This window comes from Camelus bactrianus, chromosome 13 (genome assembly GCF_048773025.1).
Source record: "Camelus bactrianus isolate YW-2024 breed Bactrian camel chromosome 13, ASM4877302v1, whole genome shotgun sequence".
In the NCBI taxonomy this organism is placed as follows: domain Eukaryota; kingdom Metazoa; phylum Chordata; class Mammalia; order Artiodactyla; family Camelidae; genus Camelus; species Camelus bactrianus.
In genome coordinates this window covers 45696335-45718382 of record NC_133551.1, presented here as the reverse complement: position 1 = coordinate 45718382, position 22048 = coordinate 45696335, and the positions used below count along the sequence as shown (strand labels likewise).

Here is a 22048-nt window from a genome sequence, read left to right as displayed (position 1 = left end):
TTTCGAAGCATACATGGCGTATGGCTTTTTGCACAGTGACTGCAGTAATAAGTTACAAACATTCATGCAACATAGGAATGAATAGAGGAACAGAGCAAACTTGGGCATACACTCAAAAGAAAGGGAAAGTGGGGGCTGTTCAATGGGTATAATGTTTCTGGTATGCTGCGATAGATGAATAATGAAAAAGTTCTAGAGATCTGTTGCACAGCATAGTGCTTAGGGTTAACAATACCGTATTGTGCACTTAAAAATTTAAGTGTGTAGATCTCAGGTTAAGTGTTCTTAGTTCATTAAAAAAAAGAAAAGAAAAGAAGCTTGGTTCAAAAATAAATAGTTTTAGCAAAACATAAAAGTTGAAATCGATTAAGCTGTTTAAGCAATTCAACATTACTTTTCGTGAACACCATGAACACCATGATCGAGAATATTTATCAGGCAGTTAATTAATCCTTCCTCAGCTCCGCCACTAACTAGCAGTATGACTTTGGGCGAGTTACTGCTTTGTCTCAGAGCAATCTGTAAAATGCAGATAAAAAAGGATCTATCTCGTAGGTTTGTGGTGATGATTAAATATGTTAATGTATGTAAAGCACTGGAGACAGTGCCTGGAACCGAATAAAAGTTAAATATAAAATATATTTGCACCCCAGGAAACTTGCAAGGCACACTGCACATGCATGATCACACACATCCATACACACATGAACATAGATATTATAGGAGGACACTCAGATAAGCAGGTTAGAAACAATTTAAGACGCAAATGGATATATATATATATATATATATATATATATATATATATATATATATATATAAAACAGTAGTTCTCAAACCTGTTTGCATCATGGTCACATAGAAAATATTAATATTTGTACAGGTCATTAGAGTAAACAGGAGTGGATTTGGAGGGCATCTACATAAGACTTGGTAAAAAAAATTCTTCACATTTTCTTTCTATTACAGAATTATGATGAAAAACAAAATGCAGAGTATTAGTTAAAGATTAAATGTCAAATTTGTTCAAAATAAAACCTTTTCAAATTTTCAAATTTTTACTTAGTTAAATTTATCAACATTTTCTTTTACTGCATCTGGATTTTGAGTGATAGTCAAAAGCCTTCCCCTATTCCAGGGTATCTCAACTGTGGCACTAATGATATTTGGGTCTGGATAAATCTTTGCTGTGAGGAGCTGCCCTGTGCATGGTAGGACATTCAGCTGCATCCCTGACTTCTACACACTTGATACTATTGGAACTCTGACAGTTGTGGCAATCAAAACATCTCCAGACATTGCTGAATATTCCTTGGGATCCAGATTGTCTCTGGTTGAGAACAGCTGCCCTTCCAGATTGTAAAGAAATTCATCCATGCTTTCTTCTAGTGTTTCTAGTATGGTTTTGTTTTTTTTTGTTTGTTTGTTTGTTTTTGCATTTAGACCTCTGATCCATTTAAAGTTTACTCTTATGTATAATATGAAGAGTTGATCTCATTTTTCCAAACGGTTATCCAGTTATCCCATTACCATTTATTTAAAAGCTTTAGCATTTCTAGTGATTTGAGACAACCACTTTTCTCATTTTCTAAATTGGCATATGTACTTGGACCTATTTCTCAATTTTCTTTTCTATTCCGTTGGTCTGTCTATCTATTCATGTGCTATACTCACACTGACTTATTTAAAGAGTTTTTTGTGGTATTTTAAAATTAATAAGGTATTTTTCAGAGAGTTTTAAGTTTACAGAAAAATTGAGCAGAAAGCACAGTGTTCCCCTGTACTTCTTCACCTCTGTCCCTGACACAGAGACACACAGATACACAGTTTCTCTTATTAACATCTTGCATGAGTATGGTACGTTGGTTATAATTGATGAGACATTATTATTAACTGAAGTCCGTAGTTTAGGGTGCACTCTTTATGTTACATACTCTGTGGGTTTTGACAAATATATAATGATATGTATCCACTATTACAATATCATACAGCATAGTTTCACTGTCCTAAAAACTCCCCTGTGCTCCATTAATTGTTCCTCTTTCCCTCTGGCAACCACTGATTTTTTTTTTTCTTACTGTCTCTATAGTTTTGCCTCTTCCATGTTATTAGTTGGAATAATACTGTATGTAGCCTTTTCAGATTGCGTTCTTTCACTTAGCAATGTGCATTTAAAGTGCTTCCATGTATTTTCATGGCTTGATAGCTCATTTCTTCTTATTGTTAAATAATACTCTATTGCATGAGTATACTACAGTTTGTTTACCCATTCACCTATTGAAGGACATCTTGATTGCTTCCAAGTTTTGGCAGTTTTGAATAAAGCTGCTATAAACATTTGTGTGCAGGTTTTTGTGTGGACGTAAGTTTTCAACTCCTTTGGGTAAATACCAAGGAGGGTGATTGGGAATGGTATGGTAAGAAAATGTTTATTTGTAAGAATCTGCCAAATTTTCTTCCAAAATGGCTGTACCATTTTGCATTCCCACCTGCTGTGAATGAGAGTTTCTATTGCTCACATCCTTGCCAGAATTTGATATTGTCAGTGTTCTGGATTTTGGCCATTCTGATAGCATAGTGGTATCTTATTGCTGTTTTAATTTGCATTTTCCTGATGGCATATAACGTGAAGCACATTTTCATATGCTTGTTTGCTATTTGCATATAGTCTTTGGTAAGGTGTCTGTTAAGGTCGTTGGCCCACTTTTAAATCAGGTTGTTTTTTCCCTTATTGTTGAGTTTTAAGAGTTCTTTGTATGTTTTGGATAACAGTCCTTCACCAGAAGAGTCATTTGCAACTATTTTTTCCCAGTATGTGTTTCATCTTTATATTATCCTGTTTATTTTCCTGAACAGCAGTTTTTAATTTTAATGAAATCCATCTTATCAATTTTTTTCTCTCATGGATCATGCTTTTGGTATCGTATCTAAAAAGTCATTGCCAAACTCAAGGTCGTGTAGATTTTCCTCTTTGTTATTTTCTAAGAGTTTTATAATTTTACATTTTGCATTTAGGGTGTGTTTTATGGCCCAGAATATGGTCTATTTTGGTGAATGTTCTGTATGAGCTTGAGAAGGTAAGTATTCTGCTGTTGGTGGATGAGGTATTCTATAAATGTCAAAAAGATCCAAGTGATTGACGATGTTGTTCAGTTCAGCTGTGTCCTTGCTGGTTTTCTGTCTGTTGGATCTGTCCATTAGTGATAGAGGGGTGTTGAAGGTGTACTCCAGCTGTAATAGTAGATTTCTTTCTTTCTTTTTTTTATTGAAGTATAGTCCGTTTACAATGTTGGGTCCATTTCTGGTGTACAGCATAATGTTTCAGTCATATATATACATACATATATTCCTTTCCATATTCTTTTTCATTATAGGTTACTACAAGATATTGAATGTTAGATTTATCTATTTCTTCCTGTTCTCCTGTTAGTTTTTGCCTCATGCATTTTGAGACTGTTGTGAGACACATTCACATGAAAGATCATTGTCTTTTTGGAGAATTGACCCCTTTATCACTATGTAATGCCCTTGTTTATCCCTATTGATTTTTCTTTCTCCGAAATCTTTTCTGTCTGAAACTAATACAGCTATTCTAGCTTTCTTTTGGTTGGTTAGCCTTGTGTATCTTTCTCTATCCCTATACTTTTAATCTATATGCATCTTTATATATTTTAAGTGGGTTTCTTGTAGACAACATACAGCTGGGTCTTGTTTTCCTAACCCATTCTCTGTCTTTTAATTGGTGTATTTAAATCATTGATGTTTAAAGTGATTGTTGACATAGTTGGATTAATAGCTACCATATTGTTACTGCTTACTATTCATTGTCTTTTTTCTGAATTGAGGTAACAGTCATTTATAATATTATGTAAGTTTCATGTAAACAACATTATATTTCAACTGCTGTATACACTATAGTGTGGCTCACCGCCAAAAGTTTAGTTTCCATTCATCACCATACAGTTGATCCCGTTTACTTTTTTCTCCCTTCCCCCTCCTCCCCTTCCCACCACTACTCTGTTCTCTATATCTATGTGCTTGTTTTTGTTTGGTTTGTTTGATTGTGCATTATTTTTATAGTCCACGTGTGAGTGAAATCATATAGTATTTGTCTTTCTCCATTTGACTTATTTCACTTAGCATAACAGCTTCAAGGTCATTCATGTTGGTGAAAATAGCATGCAAGTTTATAACTTTTTTTTGGTAGACTTGATACCTGAAGGACAATTTTGCTGGCTATAAAAGATTTGCCTCTCACTTTATATCTTTGAGTTTTTTGAAAATGCTCTAGTCTTGCTTGATTTCTTTATTGTTCTTGGGAAGTATGATGCTAACTTAATTTGTCATCCTTAAAAGTCATTTAGTCTTTTTGTCTTAAGTCTCTGAGGATTTTGTTTTCTCTGTCTTTAATGTCAAATTGTTTTACTAGGATATATATTGGAATTGGTTGTTCTGTTCCAATTTTTCCAGGTGTAGCATGGGCCTTTTAATATGTGGATTTAATTTTTCTCTTATGTACAGAAAGTTTTCTTGGATTATGGTTTTAAATATTCTGTTCCATATTTTTTTTCTTTTAGCCCCTTCAGTTATACATATTTTGGCACTTCTTTGCTTGTCTTTCTTTTCACTCCATTTCACGTGGTAACTTTCCCATGAAAATGAGAGATTAGACTGAGGAAAAAGGAATGTTGGTCACTTGCACCTAAATTTGAAATCATCTTTATTGCCTACCTAGTTTATATAAAGTATATTTTTGGTCTGTTGTGTGTCTTTGGAACTTTGATCAAAGGTGGTCATTTGATGGGAAAATAAACAGCAGCAAAAATTAAATCTATTTAAATGTAATGTACCCATTCTGACCTCAAGAAATGAGGCAGGATTTGAAACTATTCATGGGTCCTGGCTTGCTCTATAATTTATTCTACTTTGGTTGACTTTGTTGTCACTTTGGTGTTGAGGAATTATTACTCTACCCCAGAAAAGGTAATCCAGGAGAGAAAGAACTCCCTCAGGGACGAGAAGAAGCAGGAGAACGTTCAGAAGAGGAGGTACCAGGATTTTCTGGATACTGTCTTTTCTGCCCAGGTAAATCTTTCAAATTTCTGAGCCTGCTCATAGATCTAGTTAATTGTGTGGGTAGTTGGATGAGTAGAGAGGAGGGGAAACAAAAGAAAAATTGATCAACTAAATTTAACATTATGTTTAAATTGATGTTTGATGCCCTACCATTTGAGGTAAGGACTGAATTCTGCAACTCTGTCACTAGAGGGAGGCAGATAAGACTAAATTTTTTACCCATTGAATAGATTTGGTAATTAACATAGAGATACAAGGTAGTTCAGGAAAATACAGGAAAATGAGTCACAGGGTTAGCTGATAAAATGATGAGGAGGAGGCGCTGGAAAATCTGGATAAATCTGGCAGAATGATTGCAGGAACTCTGCAAGGCTTACTTTTCTTATCTAAATTTGGTTCTCCTTTACCCTCTGGGCAAAGTGTGGCTCATAGTATATATTTGTTGAACTGAATTAAAATTAAAACTGTCATTTGTACACCGGAAATTGATACAACATTGTAAACTGACTATACTTTAATAAAAAAGAAAGAGAGAAAGAAAAAAAGAGAGAGAGAAAGAGAGAGAGAAAGAAAGAGAGAAAGAGAAAGAAAGAAAGAAAGAAAGAAAGAAAGAAAGAAAGAAAGAAAGCAAGAGAGAGAGAGAAACTCAATTTTTTTCCCTAAAACCATTAATTTGATTGGGGTTCCAAACATCTATAAACTGACATTGCATAAATATATTACTACTGTCCTTTTTAGGCTGAAATTGCCAACAGCTTCTCAGATACTGACCTATGGTCCGAGGTGAACACATTCATGTTGGCAGGGCATGAAACCGTGGCAGGAGGCATTTCCTGGCTCCTCTACCACCTGGCTCTGTACCCTGAGCATCAGGAGAGATGCCGGGAGGAGATCAGGAGCATCCTGGGGGATGGGTCTTCCATCAACTGGTAAGATCTGCATCTTCTAAACATTTCATCCTAGTTTTCCTCCTGGCTTTGCTTTATTCTTTCTTCTGGTAACTTGATGACCACAGTTCCTTAAAATATGTATATGTGAAAGCAGGAGAGGCAGGTTACTACTCTTCTCTTTTTCTAGAGGGCACCAAATTGTTCCATTGTCTTTTCTACTCACTCATCCATAGCTTACTTATTTCATTGTTTTTCTAGTCAATGGTGTGCAAAATGTCCTATTTCTTTCTTTCACCCAGGCCCTGGTGCATTGGAAATGGGGACTTGATCCCTAGACTTGCATTTAGAGCTTGAATGTTGGGGTTCAAGTGGATCTTCTCTTCTGAGAGACCTGAGTGAGCACCTGGGTCATTTAACCTCATTGTCGACGTTCTCTCCCATCCCCTTGTTCACACTTCGGGATTGGCTTTCGACTTTGAATCTATTACTAAATGGTACACACTGTAATTGAGTTTAGCCAATGTGGACTGAGTATATTTTCAGTACTAAGACACTTAAAAACCATGCAAGATTTGGTGAGGGTCCTGCGCTCAACAAGCTCACACTCTAGCACAAGAGACAAGCCCCCATACAGATGACTGCAATAAAATATGGTAAGGGTGATGAGAGAGATACATGTTAGGTACCACAGAGATTTAGAAGACCAGCACCTAACCTGGCGTGGGGGCTCAAGGAGACTTCCTGGGAGATCTGACACTTAACCTGCCTCTTATAGGTTGGGTAAGAGCAGCGAGGTGGAAAACTTCAACTCCATTTGGCTAGACTTTAAGCATATCTTGCTGTTAGTGAAGCCCGGATTATAGATTTGCCCCTTGGACATGCTATTTGCAAGGAAAACACATGTCCCTCATACAAGCCATGCTCTTTCCCCTAGCAAGATATTTCACATGTCATTGCTTGTCTTTCTTTTCACTCCATTTCATGTGATAACTTTTCCATGAAAAATAGACATGCTAATGGAACCAAGCCTAGCGACTAGGGGGAAAACGTCATATTTCAAATGCAAAGGCTAGCACAGTTAAAATGTGTGTAAAGGAAAACCTGAATTTATATAGGTATAGTAGAGATCACACTTTTTGTAGGGAAATACTAGTCATTTCCTACCATAGTTTAAAGGTCTAATCTATATTGCACAAAATGCAGTGTTGATTAGTTAAGTTTTAGTAAGTTATACATTGAGTTTGGAAATACTCCCAACATTGATTAGATAATTTAAGGTTGACTAGGATGGATATATACAACTTGTCAACTGAAAAAAAATGTACAACCTAAAAGCTGAGAGTTAGTTTTATTCGGCAAACATTTCTGAGCGCAAAATGTGGCCTCTCAGATTGCTCTAAGAGGCTGCTCTGAAAAGGCGAGGGAGGAGACAGGATATATAGGAGTTTGTGCAACAAAGACCAGGTAGTTGGAACATCAAAAGATTACCAGTAACTAAAGAAAGCCGGATATTTTGAGTTAAGGAATTTAGCACTTTTCTATGTATGGGAAGATGCGAAAGTCTGGGCTCACTGAAAGCATTCCTTTGATATGTGCTTAGCTATCTAGGGCCAGTGTCCTGGGCTTCTCCTCCTGAGTCTGCTCCGGGGACACCACTGGGGGTGGTTGCAGAGGCTCAGGAGTTGCCAGCGGGCACCTGCTTGTCTCCACCCTGACTTGCCTCCAGCTCACCGTCAGCGGGGGGAGGCGGCGGGAGTGGCTGATGGCTGACGCTGCAGCATCCTTTGTTCACTGATATGGCAGCAGTATCTGTTATTCACAAACTCAAATAGTGACCTTTCTTATTCTTGTTTGACCTTTGTGAAATGAAAAACAATAAAGAAATCTTTGTCAGGTAAGAAAACAAAGTCCAGAGGATCTGTTAACTACCATTGGTTTTCATGAGAGAAATGGTAACAGTATTATAGTGAATAAAATATGTTTTTATTCAATAATATGCCCTTATAGTTACATTTAATGAAATTCATACAGAGCTTTCTGAAAATTTGTAATTCTTTTAGACAGATAATAAAACCATACTGCAAAGAACAGTTTCTGGGAAAGCGGGAAAGTTGTTTGACATCTCCATTTGGCTACTTGTAAACCCATTCCTGCATTGGGTTAAAATGCCTCTCTTCCTTTTGCACCAGGGGTGAGATGGGCAACTTGGTTTTTCTTAAGTGTGAAAAGTGCTAGGCTAAGCGGAATTACTCTTTTTATTTTGGGCTGGAGGAAAAAAGAGTTCAAAATTAAAATTTCACATTACAGAATGGCCAGGGCCTGCACTCAGAAGAAGTCATCAAAAAAGCAAGTAGAAATATAATAAAGCAAACTGACTAAATGTATGCTGTCGTTTTATTGAACCAAACTTACTAGCTTGGATGCAAATTAATAATTTGTCCTTCTCCCACTGACACTTCAAACTTGCTGTGTGGGGCAAGTAATTTTCATCTCTAGGATAAAACTTGAGTGAATTTCACAGAGTTCCCATCCATTTAAATCACAAGAGCAGTCTTGTTTCAACAATTAATCTAGTCCAGTGTAATCATAAAAAGTTCACCTTCTTTTCCACTTAGAGCGTCTCCATCCATTGCAGCTCAGTACCTCTCTGGGTCTGGAGGCTAGCGGGGCGAGGGGCTTGTGGTTGGCGTCTGCTCACCGACCAGCTCCTTCCCTGCCCAGTAGCTGCTGTTTCTGACCCTTCCAGAAATGGTCCCGGGTTGGGGAGAGAATGAGGAGACAACAGCTGGTATTTCTGCAATCTTGGTCCTCTGAACTTGGTGGCTACTCAGTGTTCCCTTATACTCCTAGTGTGCATCTGTGGGTTTTTGGAGATTCCCTCGTTGGCACTTTGCAATAGGGACTCATGGGGCAAGAGAACTTGTCCTTTGTCAGGGTTCCTTTCAAGCTGGTTCCAGAGCTCTCTCTCTCTTGCCGTTTCCTTGGCCCGTAGGACACACTGGAGCATTCTCGCTTTGTCCCTGTTGCTCTCCTGCCTCTCTGTATGTTCTGAGTCACCACCCTTCCTATCAGTCCCATGCTCCCCAAACTCCAAGGAGCACGTGTCAGTTGATCTAACTGATCCTCTTGAAATTCTCCTTTGCTTAACATGGGGGAGCCCTTTCTCCATTCTCCGTGGCACTCTGCATTCCAACAATTCCTTGAAAGGATTTATTTTTTTCCCCCTCTCAAAACTCTTAAGTTGCCTGTCTTCTTCACTCCTTTGCCATTCCTTATACATTCTTGATTTATATGAGAAGCTAAGAATTGCAAAACTGGCTTTCAGAAATCTCCTTAGCAAATCCCTTACCCATGGTTTAGCGCCGCACTTTATGATGAGGATATTTGGCACCCGTTTGGGTCCTCTTCGTCTGGGACCTCAGCTGATCCTGAGGCAGAAAGAGTCCCATGTTAACATTCTGTTACATAAGCCAATGGGCAAAATAGCTTTAGCCTGAGGATGATATTTACCAGGAACTAACATCAACTATAAAAAGATACCGATATTTACAAACTGGACATAGAGTCTTGAGTTCCCCTCCCTCCCTCTCTTGTTCTCACAGGGACCAGCTGGGTGAGATGTCCTACACCACAATGTGCGTTAAGGAGTCACTGCGCTTGGCGCCTCCAGTCCTGTCCCTATCCAGAGAGCTCAGCAAGCCCATTACCTTCCCAGATGGACGCTCCTTGCCTGCAGGTCTTTGCATTCTTTTCCTAAGCAGTTTCTAGAGACCATGGGATCTTGGGGGCCACAGTGAAAACACCAGAGGGATTCTCAACTCTTGGAAGAGTCAAAAGATAATCCTAAGGACAGCTGGTTTAGAGCTGGGCACCTATTAACTGCTCAGTGGTAATGCCTTGACCAGATGTGGGTTTCACAGGCTTTCCCAACGGCACCTAGCCATTTGCAGCAAAGCTGTGCCTAGAATCTGTGTCACCCAGGATCCCAACCCAGGGTTTCTTCCATTGTGAGACATTGTTTCTAAAATAATCCTTGTTTGGCTGAGTCTGAGACCCAGGTAAGACGTCTGGGAGATGTGCACCGTGATCTTTAAGTTGAAGACCAAGGAGGGTCTTTGTCTTCATCATCATCATAATATTTCTCTAATAAAGATGCAGCACTTAATAGTTTACATAAAGTCTTCAAACATTATTATCTCATTTTTCTTCCTTGGAACATGATCTCATCAGACACTTATATGTGCTTTGCAGTTTACAAAGCACTTTCAGGTACTTTTGGTGCAGCCAAAAACTCACTGAGGGACCCCAATGCACGGATGAGCAGAGCTAGAACATGCTGGGAGGTCCCGTGCCCAGAGCCCAGTGCTCTTCCAAACAGCGCAAGTCTCTGAGCAGGGCGAGTGAAAGCCAAAGGGCATGCCAGACACCCTTCACTTGCCTGCTGCAGTGTTTTATGAGCTCTTGCCCTTAGAAACAAGCCAACAGGATTTCTTGTACCAATGCCAACAGCCTGTCGCTTACTGTCACTTTGTTGACAGATCCAGAATTAATTTACCAAAGTTATTTCCGGTGACCAAATAATCCTCAAGTTCTCTCTCCTCTGTCTTTTTTAAAATCCCCAAACCACACGGATAGTTGCCAAAATTCCCTCCCTTTCATGTATGAACAGCAGCAACAGAAACTTATCATTGGATCTGCAAGATGGAAGTACGGTTCTGTTCTTACATATCCAAACTGTTGCCTCTGGGTACTTTATAGTCCGTTAGTAGGTGTATAAGTAGTTACCAGAGGTAGTAGAAAACATAAGCATAGGTTATCATTTTGGCATGACACCAATAGCTCCTTAAGATAGAATCAAGTATTAAACAGGTCATTGATTTGAAAACTAAGGTGCCACCAAGCCCCATCTTCCCGTGGGTCCCTCACTGCTGGCTTCTGCTACAGCCCACAGGGCTCTGCCAGGAGCTAGCTCTTTCTCTTCAAGAAGAAAAGTCTTACTGAAGGACAGTATAACAGGAGCTCATGACTTGCTCTTTTTCCTGCAATCTCCTTTATTTCCTTCCTTTTTCAGGAATGACCCTAGTTCTCAGTATTTGGGGTCTCCACCACAATCCTGCCATCTGGGAAAACCCAAAGGTATGATTGTCTTACACATAAATAGTTCCAAGAACTTATGCTGTGCAATTTACTTTTTGTTAACTCTGCATGGAAGTAGCAAATAACACAACTAAGCAAAAATAAACATGACCAAAAATGTAAAACTTCCACTCAAAGAAGAAGTCCTCTTCCTCTATCCCTACTTCATCTGGGTTTGAAAGAGCAGGTTGGCAGAATCCCACAAAATCTGCTGCAAATTGCCGCAGTCTGTGTTTCAGTCATTTACTTCTCGAGCCCTCCCAAGCACTTCCCTAGACACCTGCAAGACTTGGACTACCCGCAGTCACTCAGGTAACTCACACTCCCCTTTGCCGGGTGTAGCCATCAGGATTCTGGCAGGAAATCAGTGACACAGTCAAGTTGGGCTACTTGAGGAGAGTTTTATAAGGAACTCTCTAAGTAGGGTTTAGGAGAAGCAAAATGGAGCAAATAACTGCCGAAGTGCTTCCCACTTCTAGGCCTGAGGGACACGGGAGAGAAGATTACAAAACCTGAAGAAAGATTGCTTCTGGGAAAGGCCATCAGACAGGAGTCACGGCCATCAGTAGAGCAAGCAGTTAACCTAAGGCAGCCCAGCTGGGAGGGGCCCAGGAATAAATACCCTGAATACTCTCTCCGCCACCCTCCAGACTTCCTATCAATGCCTTTTATTGGCCAGACCCAACAGGAAACCACATGGGCCAGTTTGGAGCCCAGAGCAGGGTGGAAAAGAGGAGAGAGGATCTGGAAAGGCAAAAAGAAGACATGTAGCCCACCTGAATTTCTTGAAACTCCAAATGTCCTTGAAACTCACACACTGTATACAGAAACACTGACACTGAAACACAAGTGTACAGATACTTCCTTTTACATAAGCCGCTAGTTTCAAACATGTGATGGGCAGTTGGACAAGTGATCCTAAAATCACTTTGGCTTGACTTGTAAGTAGGTGCACTCGCACCTCCCGAGTGAAAACACCACCACTGGCCATCGTGTTTCTGACTTCCCCTTACAAACCAGCTGGGGGGCCAGATGAGGTCTGCGGGTCCAGAGTTGTGCTGTCCAGTGTGGCAGCCCTCAGGCACGTGTGGCTGTGGAGCACTTGAAATGTGGCTAGTCAGAACGGAGATGTGCTGGAAATGTAAAATTTTGAAGCTGTAGTACAAAAAAATGTGAGCTATTTTCTAAATAATTATTTATATGGAATCTATGTTGGAATAATCACATTCTCTAGTAAATAAATTCTATCGCTGAAATTCATTCCACCTTTTAAAAATGTGGCTACCAGAGCATTGAAATGACATATGTGGCTCCCACTGTATTTCTGTTGATCAGTGCTAAGAAGTAGCTTCAGAAATATGTTAATGGTGTCGTGAAGATGGTGATGGGGTTGCCCTCTCATTTCAGGTCTTTGACCCCTTGAGGTTCTCTCCAGAGAATAATGATCAGAGACACCCCTACTCCTTCTTACCATTCTCAGCTGGACCAAGGTGAGGACAGTCTGAAGTTGTTGAAAAGACACAAAAATGTTTACTTGGGAATAGCCTCCCCTCTTTAGCTTCTCAAGTCTATACATTTTTCTGTGGAACCTCATCTTCTCACCTGACTATGAGGTAGATCTGGGTGCTTGTTTGAGCCCCTGAAAGGGCCAGTTACTTTCATGAAGGACAACACCCTTCTCTTTGGCATCCCACACAGCCATGCCTCAAAAGGTTATCCAGTGACACAAGCTGTTACTCATGGGCTCGATGCAAGTCCACTCCCAACAAAGAAGGAACAATTCTTTTTTTAAAATTTATCTTCTATTTCATCTTCATATTAAAATCTTAAATTGTAAGATATTTGATGTGTGCACCATGATAATTTGATATATACATTGTGAAAAGACTCCTCCCCATCGAGTTAATTAACATCCTTCACCTCACATATTTACCTTTTTTGTGTGTGAGAACATTTCAGTTCCGATTTCTTAGCAAATTTTGATTCTACAATAATACAGCGTTATTAACTATAGTTGCCACACTTTCCATCAGAACTTCACAGGAGAAGCAGTTCTGTGAGTAGCCCCAAGTGCTGCTTTGCTTAGGGAGGGCGCCACCTTGAACCTCCAGCTTATATTCTTGCAGAGAACAATGTAAGTCCAAAGTCCAAAGGTTGGTATGACACTTAGTATGAGAACGTTTCCTTACTGTGAAATCAGACATGTTATTCCAGTATCTTATTAAAGAGTCAGAGAAACACCATTTCTTCAAGTATTTCTTCCTTTCCCTTGGTGTCTGCAGGAATTGCATCGGGCAGAATTTTGCCATGGCTGAGATAAAGGTGGCCATTGCTTTAATTCTGCTCAGCTTCAAGGTGACTCCAGACCCCACCAGGCCTCTTGTCACCATGCCTCATTGCTTCCTCAAACCCAAGAATGGAGTCTACTTGCACCTGAAGAAACTCCCCTAATGTTAGAGCCCACAGTATGATGATTACATACTTCTTGTTTTAAAGTTAAATCACAACTAATTGTTCAAGAAAATGAAGAAGAATCAAAGTATGGTTGTAGGGTTAAGGGTAGATGGGATGAGGGTCTCTGGAGAGCTGTCCAGTATTCAAAAACATCTCAAGGTACCAGAGGGTATCTGTCGCCTAGATCAGTTTCTGTATGACTGGGAGATGTGCAGATCTTTTCTGTTCGATTCTGGCTACCACTAATGCCGAATATCAAGAATTTTGCTAGATGACTTCCACAGATTTTCTGTTTAAAATTTTTTTTTAGAATTACATAGTAATGGATGAATGTATGCTCACTGAAAAAGATTTGTAAGCCTAGAGACGCATATAGAGGAAGCAGTAAAGTCCCATGTCACACAGCGCACACCTCCCTGCCCAATCCTATTGCTTCTCCTAAAATAGAACAGTTTTGTGTGCATGCTTTTGGACTTGTTTCTGTACATTTCATATGGATGTGTATGTTCTTATCCATGTGATCATACCCATATTGTTATTCTTTTTTTCTCTTAATAAAAATATATCTCACTCCTCAGCATGGCTTCATGCTATTCTGTAATGTGGGTGTGATTTAGTTAACTATTTTCCGATTATTGGGTACTTAAGTTATTTTCAGTTTTAAAAACATGCTTACTGGCCATTTATGTTTATCTTTGTGTTGTTCTCTGTGATTTGTATGTCATCTATGTTTATTTTTCTATGAAGTTGTTTCTCTTTTTATTATTGATTCATATGAGTTCTTTATAGAGAGTGGATAACAAACCTTGATTATAACTTTTCTTTGTAATTTTCCCCCATTCATTTACTCTTTTAAAACTGTATTTATGGTGTCTGCTACCTTATGGAACTTATAAACTTTCATGAAGTAAAATATATAAACTTTTCTTTGTGATCTCTGGGTTTTGAGTCTTCGATAAGAAAGCCTTCATTTGGAACATTATCAAGATATTCTACATACTTTCCTGGTACTGACAATTCTTGTGAAGCCTGGTGAGGGCTGTGTAGTTGTGCCTAAGTGGCGCTGGCTCACACAGAGTTCATCATCACAGTGGAGGCTGGAGCTGAAAGGACACAGAAGGGGAGTCTGCACAGTGATCTTTAAAAGTGCAACTCTCATAAATTTTATTTTAACCATTACTATTTCAATTATAAGTGAGAAAACCAAACTAGACAAAAAGAGAACTTATCAGCTTATGTAGTCTACAGAATGCTTGAACAGTCAAACATGGAAGGGAAGGGACGTGCATGAGCCCCAGGAGCCACCGTCACTTGATGATGCAACAATAAAACCAGGTTGTTCAATGAACAAGCTTCTGTAGAGAAACACCACTGTTCTTGGTACCGTGGGGCATTAGAGAAGGAGATGCCACCCTGGTTTTGACCAGCAGCTCAGAGTCCAGCTGGATAAAACAACTCACGTGCGAAATTACCAGTTAATTGAACATGGTTTGCACTTAACTCCCAAAGTCTTAGGTCTACTCACACTCATTCATTCTTCCAGAGCTCTGTTCACTTGGACTTCTCCCCTCCAGAGGATTGCTGCCTGTGCACCAGTCTCTTCTCATTTCCCTGGCCTGCACTATGAGTATTTGCCCTTCTTCTTTCATAAGGTCAAGGACTGGTGACCCTGCATGGGTCTAAGTGGCTATAGCACTGCCAGATTGTAAAACCCGGCTTCAATATCAACCTTCTGAAAATTTTCATCACCATGATACCTGAGAAAGTACAGGTGATGCTGGTAAGAGGAGGGGAGAGCACCCCTACCAGGCCTCTGAAGTGAGGTGCTACCAGGCGCATGGTACAGGAGACTCTGAGCTCCCTCGGAGCTATGTTCACAGCCATTCGTGTGGGATTATCTGATCCTTGGGCCATGAGCATCATGAAGGCAAGGACCCTGCCTTACCATGTGTATACACCCAGCACCTATCCCAGGGTAGGTGCTCAGTAAGAGCTACCTGAATGAATGGCTGAGTCCAGTAGACTCACTGCGCTGGGAGAAAACAAAGCCGAGGAGCAAAGCATTATGTCCTGTGGCTCAGACGAGAGGAGTGGGGGTGCCCACCCGGGGGAGACTCCCTGCTCAGCAGCAATCAAGAACGGCTTCTGAAGCCTCTGCAGCTAGGGCTGGAGGATGGGCAGGACCTGTAGACACGGGGTGTCAGACGGAAGACAGCCCTCTGGGCGGCGGAGGAAGGAGAGCCTTAGCCTCGGTGGGGGCGGGGACGGACCAGGGGCTCTCGCCAGATCATTTGGAACTCATAGGAAAGACACAGTTTTCAGTCTCCAGACCCATCCTCTTGGAGTTTGGATCTGCTTAGATGTCCTGAATGAAGTAATTGTGAGAACTTAAAGCCTAAGTGATTTACAAATTATAAATGTCTCAGGTAGTTCAGAGAAACAAGAAAACTCACTTTACTCCCGGAAAGGATCCTGTGGTTTCAGAAGGCTGGACTCTGTGACCTCTAGGCTGGCTCCAGTGAAGCTTTCTAGCCTTCATGTTGTTTGGCACAACCTATAGGGTGCAAACACTGAGAAAACAACAGTTATGGTCTTTACTCGTCACCCGTTAGATGCCAGGCATGTGTATTAGACCCTTTTACCTATCCCCAATATTTCTATTACACTTTTCCCTGTATCTTCCTATCTTATCTCTCTGAGCTTCAATCTGAATATACTGATCTGATGTAATTTACTATTCTCTAATCCTCTTTGCAGCTGAGTGAAACCTGATGTCAGTGCAACTACTGAGATCTTATTGCTTTGCTACTAATAATGTTAGTTATAGAATTTCTATTTCATGTATTTTATTTATTTATTCATTTAATGGCTGTACTGGGGATTGACCCAGGACCTCGTGCATGCTAAGCACACACTTTACCACTGAGCTATACCCTCTCCCTTCTGTTTCATGTATTTTATAATTTCCAGTTACCTGCTGAAATTTTCAATCTTTTACCACCTACTTACTAAGAAAAATTATTTTTAAATTATTTAAAATTGAGTCTCCTAATTCTAATGTCTGGAACTCCTGTAGATGTGTATTTGCTGTGTGTCATTTCTTCCGGGTTGGTTTGTTTGTTTGTTTGTTTGTTTTTTCTTCATGTTGCTTGGGCTAATTTACTACCTGGCTACTTTTTACCGTGTAGACTGACAGACTGTTGACCAAACTGACTGCAGGCTTAGGATGACCTAAACTTCTTGCAGAGAGAATTTCCACTTATGCCAGGCACACCATGCAATTCAGAATCCTGTCTCTGCCTAAACACCCCATGGCTACCTTACTCCGTGTTGAGGTTCCATGCTCTAGAGAACACTTCCTCAGATGCACTGGGGACAGAATTTGCTTATCCAAAAGCCAAGGAGGGAGGACATCCCACTAAACTATAAAACTTTGCTAAGTAATTCCAGAATTTTTATTTTACACTTTTTTTAAAGATTAAATTATTTGATGAAATTCTCCATCTTTTCCTCTGTATTCTGAAACACACTGACCGTAGTTATTTTAATGTCTTTGTCTGGTAGCCGATATCTGGATCACTGTGGGACTATTTCGATCATCTGGGTTTTTTTTGTTCGTTTCTGCTTTTGCTTTTTCGGTCAGTTGGTCTTATTTCTTGGCATGCCTGCCGAGTTTTTATTAAATGCTGTACATGGTGTATAATGAATTGTAGCAGGTCTGGTTGATGTTATCTTTAGTTAAAGAAGGTTAAATTATCCTCTGGTAGTCACACAGAGTACTGGCATGATGTAACTCACGATGTCACTGAGGGGAGGCAGGCAATTTGGTGCTTGCAGGTTGCTTTGCCTTCTTGTAGTTGTAATTACACTGTATGTCTATTTTGTGCCATTTCTTTCAACTACAGACCCAAAAGAAGCTCTAAAAGAAAGGTTTGAAAGTCAGGGACAGGTAAGGGCAGGGGCTGTTAGACACAGATGAACATTTTGTAGGATGGGATCTTCATCTCTCTTTCCAGGACAAATGGGAGAGATTCATGACCTGGGAACCACATCTGAACCTCTCTGAACATGTTTCCTAATGACCCAGAATGCCATTATGAAGACCCCAGCCTGGGCAGACTCCCCTCTATGTACAGGCAAAGGGGTTTGCTGGTCCAGCATTGATCTTCTCAAAGACTGTGTGACCTCTGCTATCTAATGCTATTTAAGATATTGCAAGCAATAGGGAGAAAGGGTAAAGGACAGAACAAACATTCCACAAAAAGAAAGTGCTGTACTTTGTGAACGACCTGTAGAAGGTGACCGCAAAGCAAACCGGAATCTTCCCCTACCACTCCCATTGGTTACAGTGAATTGACTAAGGGTAAATGGATTCAACTCTTAAGGGAACCACTAGACTCTTACTACAAATATGAAGTTGAGCTTCTTTTTAATGTCCATTTAGAAAAAACCCCACAAAAACCTGAGACCCGGAGAGGTCAAGTGAGTTGTCCAGGATCACACAAATTATTTAAGTGGCTGAGCTGGGACTGATGGAAACAGATTCATTCATCCAACAAATACTGAGTGCTTGTTCTATGTAGGGACTCTGCCTGATGTCCTGGAGATGACCTGCCCTCCAGGAGCTCGCAGACATAGATTATAGCCCATTTTGTGAGTATGGGGTGGGAGGAAGCTGTCCTGAAGGAAGTGAGGCTGGCAGAAGGGAAAACTTGAGCCGTGAACTTGACAACATCAGCACCCAGATGTACAACAGCCTTGTAGGGGAGAGGGCAGAGTTTGGAGTAGGAAGAGTCACAGAGAGCCTGCAGTGTGGCCATCTAGTGGCTACTCAAGATATTGCAGGCTAAACAGAAAGACATTATAATGACTGTTGCTAACACTCACTGAGCATTTATTTACTCTGTGATTCCTCTACCTATATTAACTCTTTTACTCTTTACTGCAACCCAATAAGATCGTCATCATTTTACCCCTAATTTTAAGATTCAGGTAGTGTGGCACCTTTGTTACTAACTTGCCCAACATCACACTGATATAAAATTGGTAGGGTGGGATTCGCTCAGGGAAGTCTGATTTCAAGCCTGCAGCCACTATGCTACACCTGCCTGGAGGAGTGAGGCTTATCTCACAGGTGTGAAGGGCTGGGTCCTGGTGGCCTCTGGGTTTGGGAAAGGTCTCTCTAGGGGCTGTGTGGAGGATGGTTTGGGCACGCAGCGAGAGTGGAAACAAGAAGAGTGGAGGGTTGCTGCAAACACCTACAAACAGCTGCAGACTGGGAGTGGGGGAGGTGGGGGGCAGATGGGGTGTATCCCACCTCTGGTCCGGGTGGATACATGGTGGTGCTACTAACAGCACACAGGACTCGGGTTGGTGGAAGATGAGACATTCTGTTTTGGCCCAGAGATGCCTGTGGAGTTGTGCAGGAGGCACCTGGGTCTGGAGGGAATGGGGCTGAAGGTGCTGATTTGAAAGTTGATACTTCATGGGAAGTGATGTAAATGAGTGGAGTGGATGAGGTCCCTGTCATTCATTCAAACAGTAGTCCACTCGGTTGTTCAACAATCAATAAGACAGCCATGGTCTCTGCCTCACAGAGTTCAGTGTTCACAGTCTGGTTCCAAGAGCAATGCCATGACCAACAGGAACCCGTGAGTCCACGGGCCTGTAGGAGCCTGGTGAGCTGAGGGTGGGTGGTCAGGAGCAGCTCCCCAGAGAAAATGGCTCCTACTCTGTTATGTTGAGAGCAGAAGGATCAGATAGCCACCGGATCTTGTGACAAGAAGACAGGACCATGGTGCCCTGGGTAAGAGCAGTCTCAGCAGAGCGTGGTGAGCGGAAGACGTTGAGGACTGAGTGGGAAGGATGGAGGCAGAAGCAGCAAATGCCAGCCCTTCTGCTTAGATGCTTAAGGGACCACTCTCCCCTTTCCCCATACACCTCCTTCCAAACAGACTGTGAAAGCTGCAGTGGCAAATACTCTCTTTTCCTCTTCAGTTCCCCATTTCTCAAACACACTCCCTCATAGGGAACTCTAAGCTGGGGTAGAATTGGCAATGGATTTAAAGTCAAAAGAGCAGGGTCCAATAACACTAACAGGCTGTGTGACCTTGAGCAAGTCACCTCCCTCTCTGAGTCTGCAGTTTCTCCTCGAAAATGGACCTTGTTATACACACTTGATTTGATCAGAACGAAGCTCCCATCAGAAAGCATCCTACACGTCATATGGTGGCCCTCAGCTTCAACAGGAAAATCACCACCACCACCACCACCACTGTGTTTGGGTTTGAGCAGTGGCCCTTCCCATCTCTTGGCACCTGGAAGCTTCTTCCTTCGGCTTCTCCCCATCCCTCTCTCTCTCTTTCTCCTCTGCTCACTAGAGCTGCTTCTCCTTCTTGATCCTTTCCCCACTTTGCCAGCAGGCATCCTTACCACCCTCATCCTGCACCCACATCTCACAGCCAGAGCCAGTCAGGAGCCTGGTCACTCATCAGCAGGGTCCACATATAGCACCAGACCAGCCTCAGCGAAGCAGAATGAACCAGCCCCATTATGTTGGTGCTTCCAGAGGTCAGGATGGCAGCAAGGCCCAGCATGTTCTGTACCCGCCCAGCCATGCAGAGCCTCTAGCCTGCCCCACACTCCAACTTGTTCCATGACCTTGGGCAGCTGCCATCCCTTCCTTGGGCTTCAGATTCGCAGTGCAGTATTAGTTAATTAGTTAAATGGGCAAATGATTCTAAGGGTTCTGTTGGCTTTAACACAGCATGGTCTGCCATCCAACTGAGCTCATCCTGTAATAAGAACAGTGGTAATAAAAAACCGACAGCTTACACGTGTGTGCATTAACTCTTGGGCACTGTTCTATGTGTTTGTGCACATTGTTTCTTTTAATCTTCACAACATCTCTGATCAGATAGACGCCATGTACTGCCCCCAATTTATAGATGCGCTCAGCCCACTGAGCTGATTTATCCAAGGTCACATGGTATCAGAGTCAGAGCGGGGCTGTGTCCAGGCTGCCTGGCTCTGACCTGGTCTCTTAACCTCCTGGTGGGCATCCAGCTAGAAGGCAAAGTCTCTGGCTTAACTACTAACTCGGTCTGGCTCAGCTGAGCTTCAGACCCATACTGTGCACCCAGTGGCCCCCAGTCCATTCCCTGCAGCTGTCCCACAATCTCCTAAGCTCCACGTGTCCAAATTCATCCTCACCCTTCACGCTCCTGCTTGTCCCCTGGCACCTGAAGCTCCTGATGCCATCCACTAGCCTGTATGGCTCCTTCATGAGAATCAGAAAAAGGCGCCCCTCCCTGCGGGCGGGTGCAGGCCCCCCAAGCTGCGGGCAGAGGCGTAGTCTGCACAACCCAATGCGGTGTAGCGACACCATCTTCCACCCTGCTCAGCACAGTACTGCAACTCATCCTTGACTTTTCTCTCTCTCTCCTCCTCTCTCCCTCTCTCTCTCACATCAAGCTCTCTCTATTCTGCTTCTCCAGGGGCCTAGGGTCTCTAGGGAGCAGGGTGCCAGAAACACTGTCATTCTTTATTCTCTGGAATAATCCCCTAGAGCAGAGGCCACCAGGCTCTCAGACCACTTCTGAGAGAAAGAGAGGTGTGTTATCAGGACCAGGATGCTAAGTCCCCCAGAGCCTGGCCCTGCCAGCAGTGAATGGAACCTGAGATATTCACGGAGTTGGCCTCTGGCGACACGGAGTTTGCCTTTGGCGACAAATGGAGAGGGCACTGGAGGCCCAGCTGCCCTTGAAGCCCATGTTGCAAGGTGCTGGCACAACCTATGGGGTCCCTGGGACCGGGCCATGGGAAGGCCCCTGGTCCCAGTGCTTAAGGGGGACAAGCCCCCTGAAAATCGAGTTCCAAGGCTCTGCTGCATCTGCCTGTCCCACTGAGTGCGCACCACCAGGTGGCAGCCGAGGCTACAGGCAGACAGGGGAGAGCAGCCCCTCCCTCCCAACTGAAGACCAGATGGAGCATCGATGTTCACTGACCCCAGGACCTCCAGCCAGAGACAGCTTGAGAAAGCGCATGCAGGTGTGTGTCTGCGCCCGTGTGGGCTGAGGGGTATGGACAGACAGACAGCTGGACAGACGACTGGGGCCTTAGTCCCTTCCTCTGGGTCGCTTCACCACTCCACCCCCCAAGTTTCCCTTCCCTGGGCCCAGGCTTGTCCTGGGTGCTGGTGGCAGAGAGGGAAGCGACCCTGTTCCTGTCTTTGAGGAGCTCCCAGACCTGGGCCTGGAGCTGGACACAGACGAGTAAACAGACAACAGGCGGCGGTGAGCGCGGAGGAGCCCAGGGAAGGCCCCTAACCCCGGGGTCAGGAACGATCTTCCCAGAAGAAGTGACTTCTAAGCTGAGCCTGGAGGGCCTTCTGGCGAGTCTCAGGTGCGATAATAACACATACATCACCTATGAGTCTTCCCAGCGGCCCCACAGAGAAGCCACGACAGAACCAATTTTACTGGCAAGTGAAT

At 42.4% G+C, this 22048-nt stretch overlaps 1 protein-coding gene across 4 annotated transcripts in view; it reads left to right on the top strand.

The window, feature by feature from the left end:
- Positions 1-14133, top strand: part of CYP4X1 (cytochrome P450 family 4 subfamily X member 1) — a 47885-nt gene extending 33752 nt beyond the window's left edge. For all 4 annotated transcript variants that reach the window (XM_010951033.2, XM_074376536.1, XM_010951040.3 and 1 more), the window contains 6 exons: positions 4979-5085; positions 5815-6005; positions 9569-9702; positions 11038-11102; positions 12510-12592; positions 13385-14133. In XM_010951033.2, coding sequence (XP_010949335.1) covers positions 4979-5085; positions 5815-6005; positions 9569-9702; positions 11038-11102; positions 12510-12592; positions 13385-13553 — 749 coding nt within the window. In that variant the 3' untranslated portion in view covers positions 13554-14133. The remainder of the gene's footprint in view (positions 1-4978; positions 5086-5814; positions 6006-9568; positions 9703-11037; positions 11103-12509; positions 12593-13384) is intronic.
- The last annotated feature ends 7915 nt before the right edge of the window (positions 14134-22048 follow it).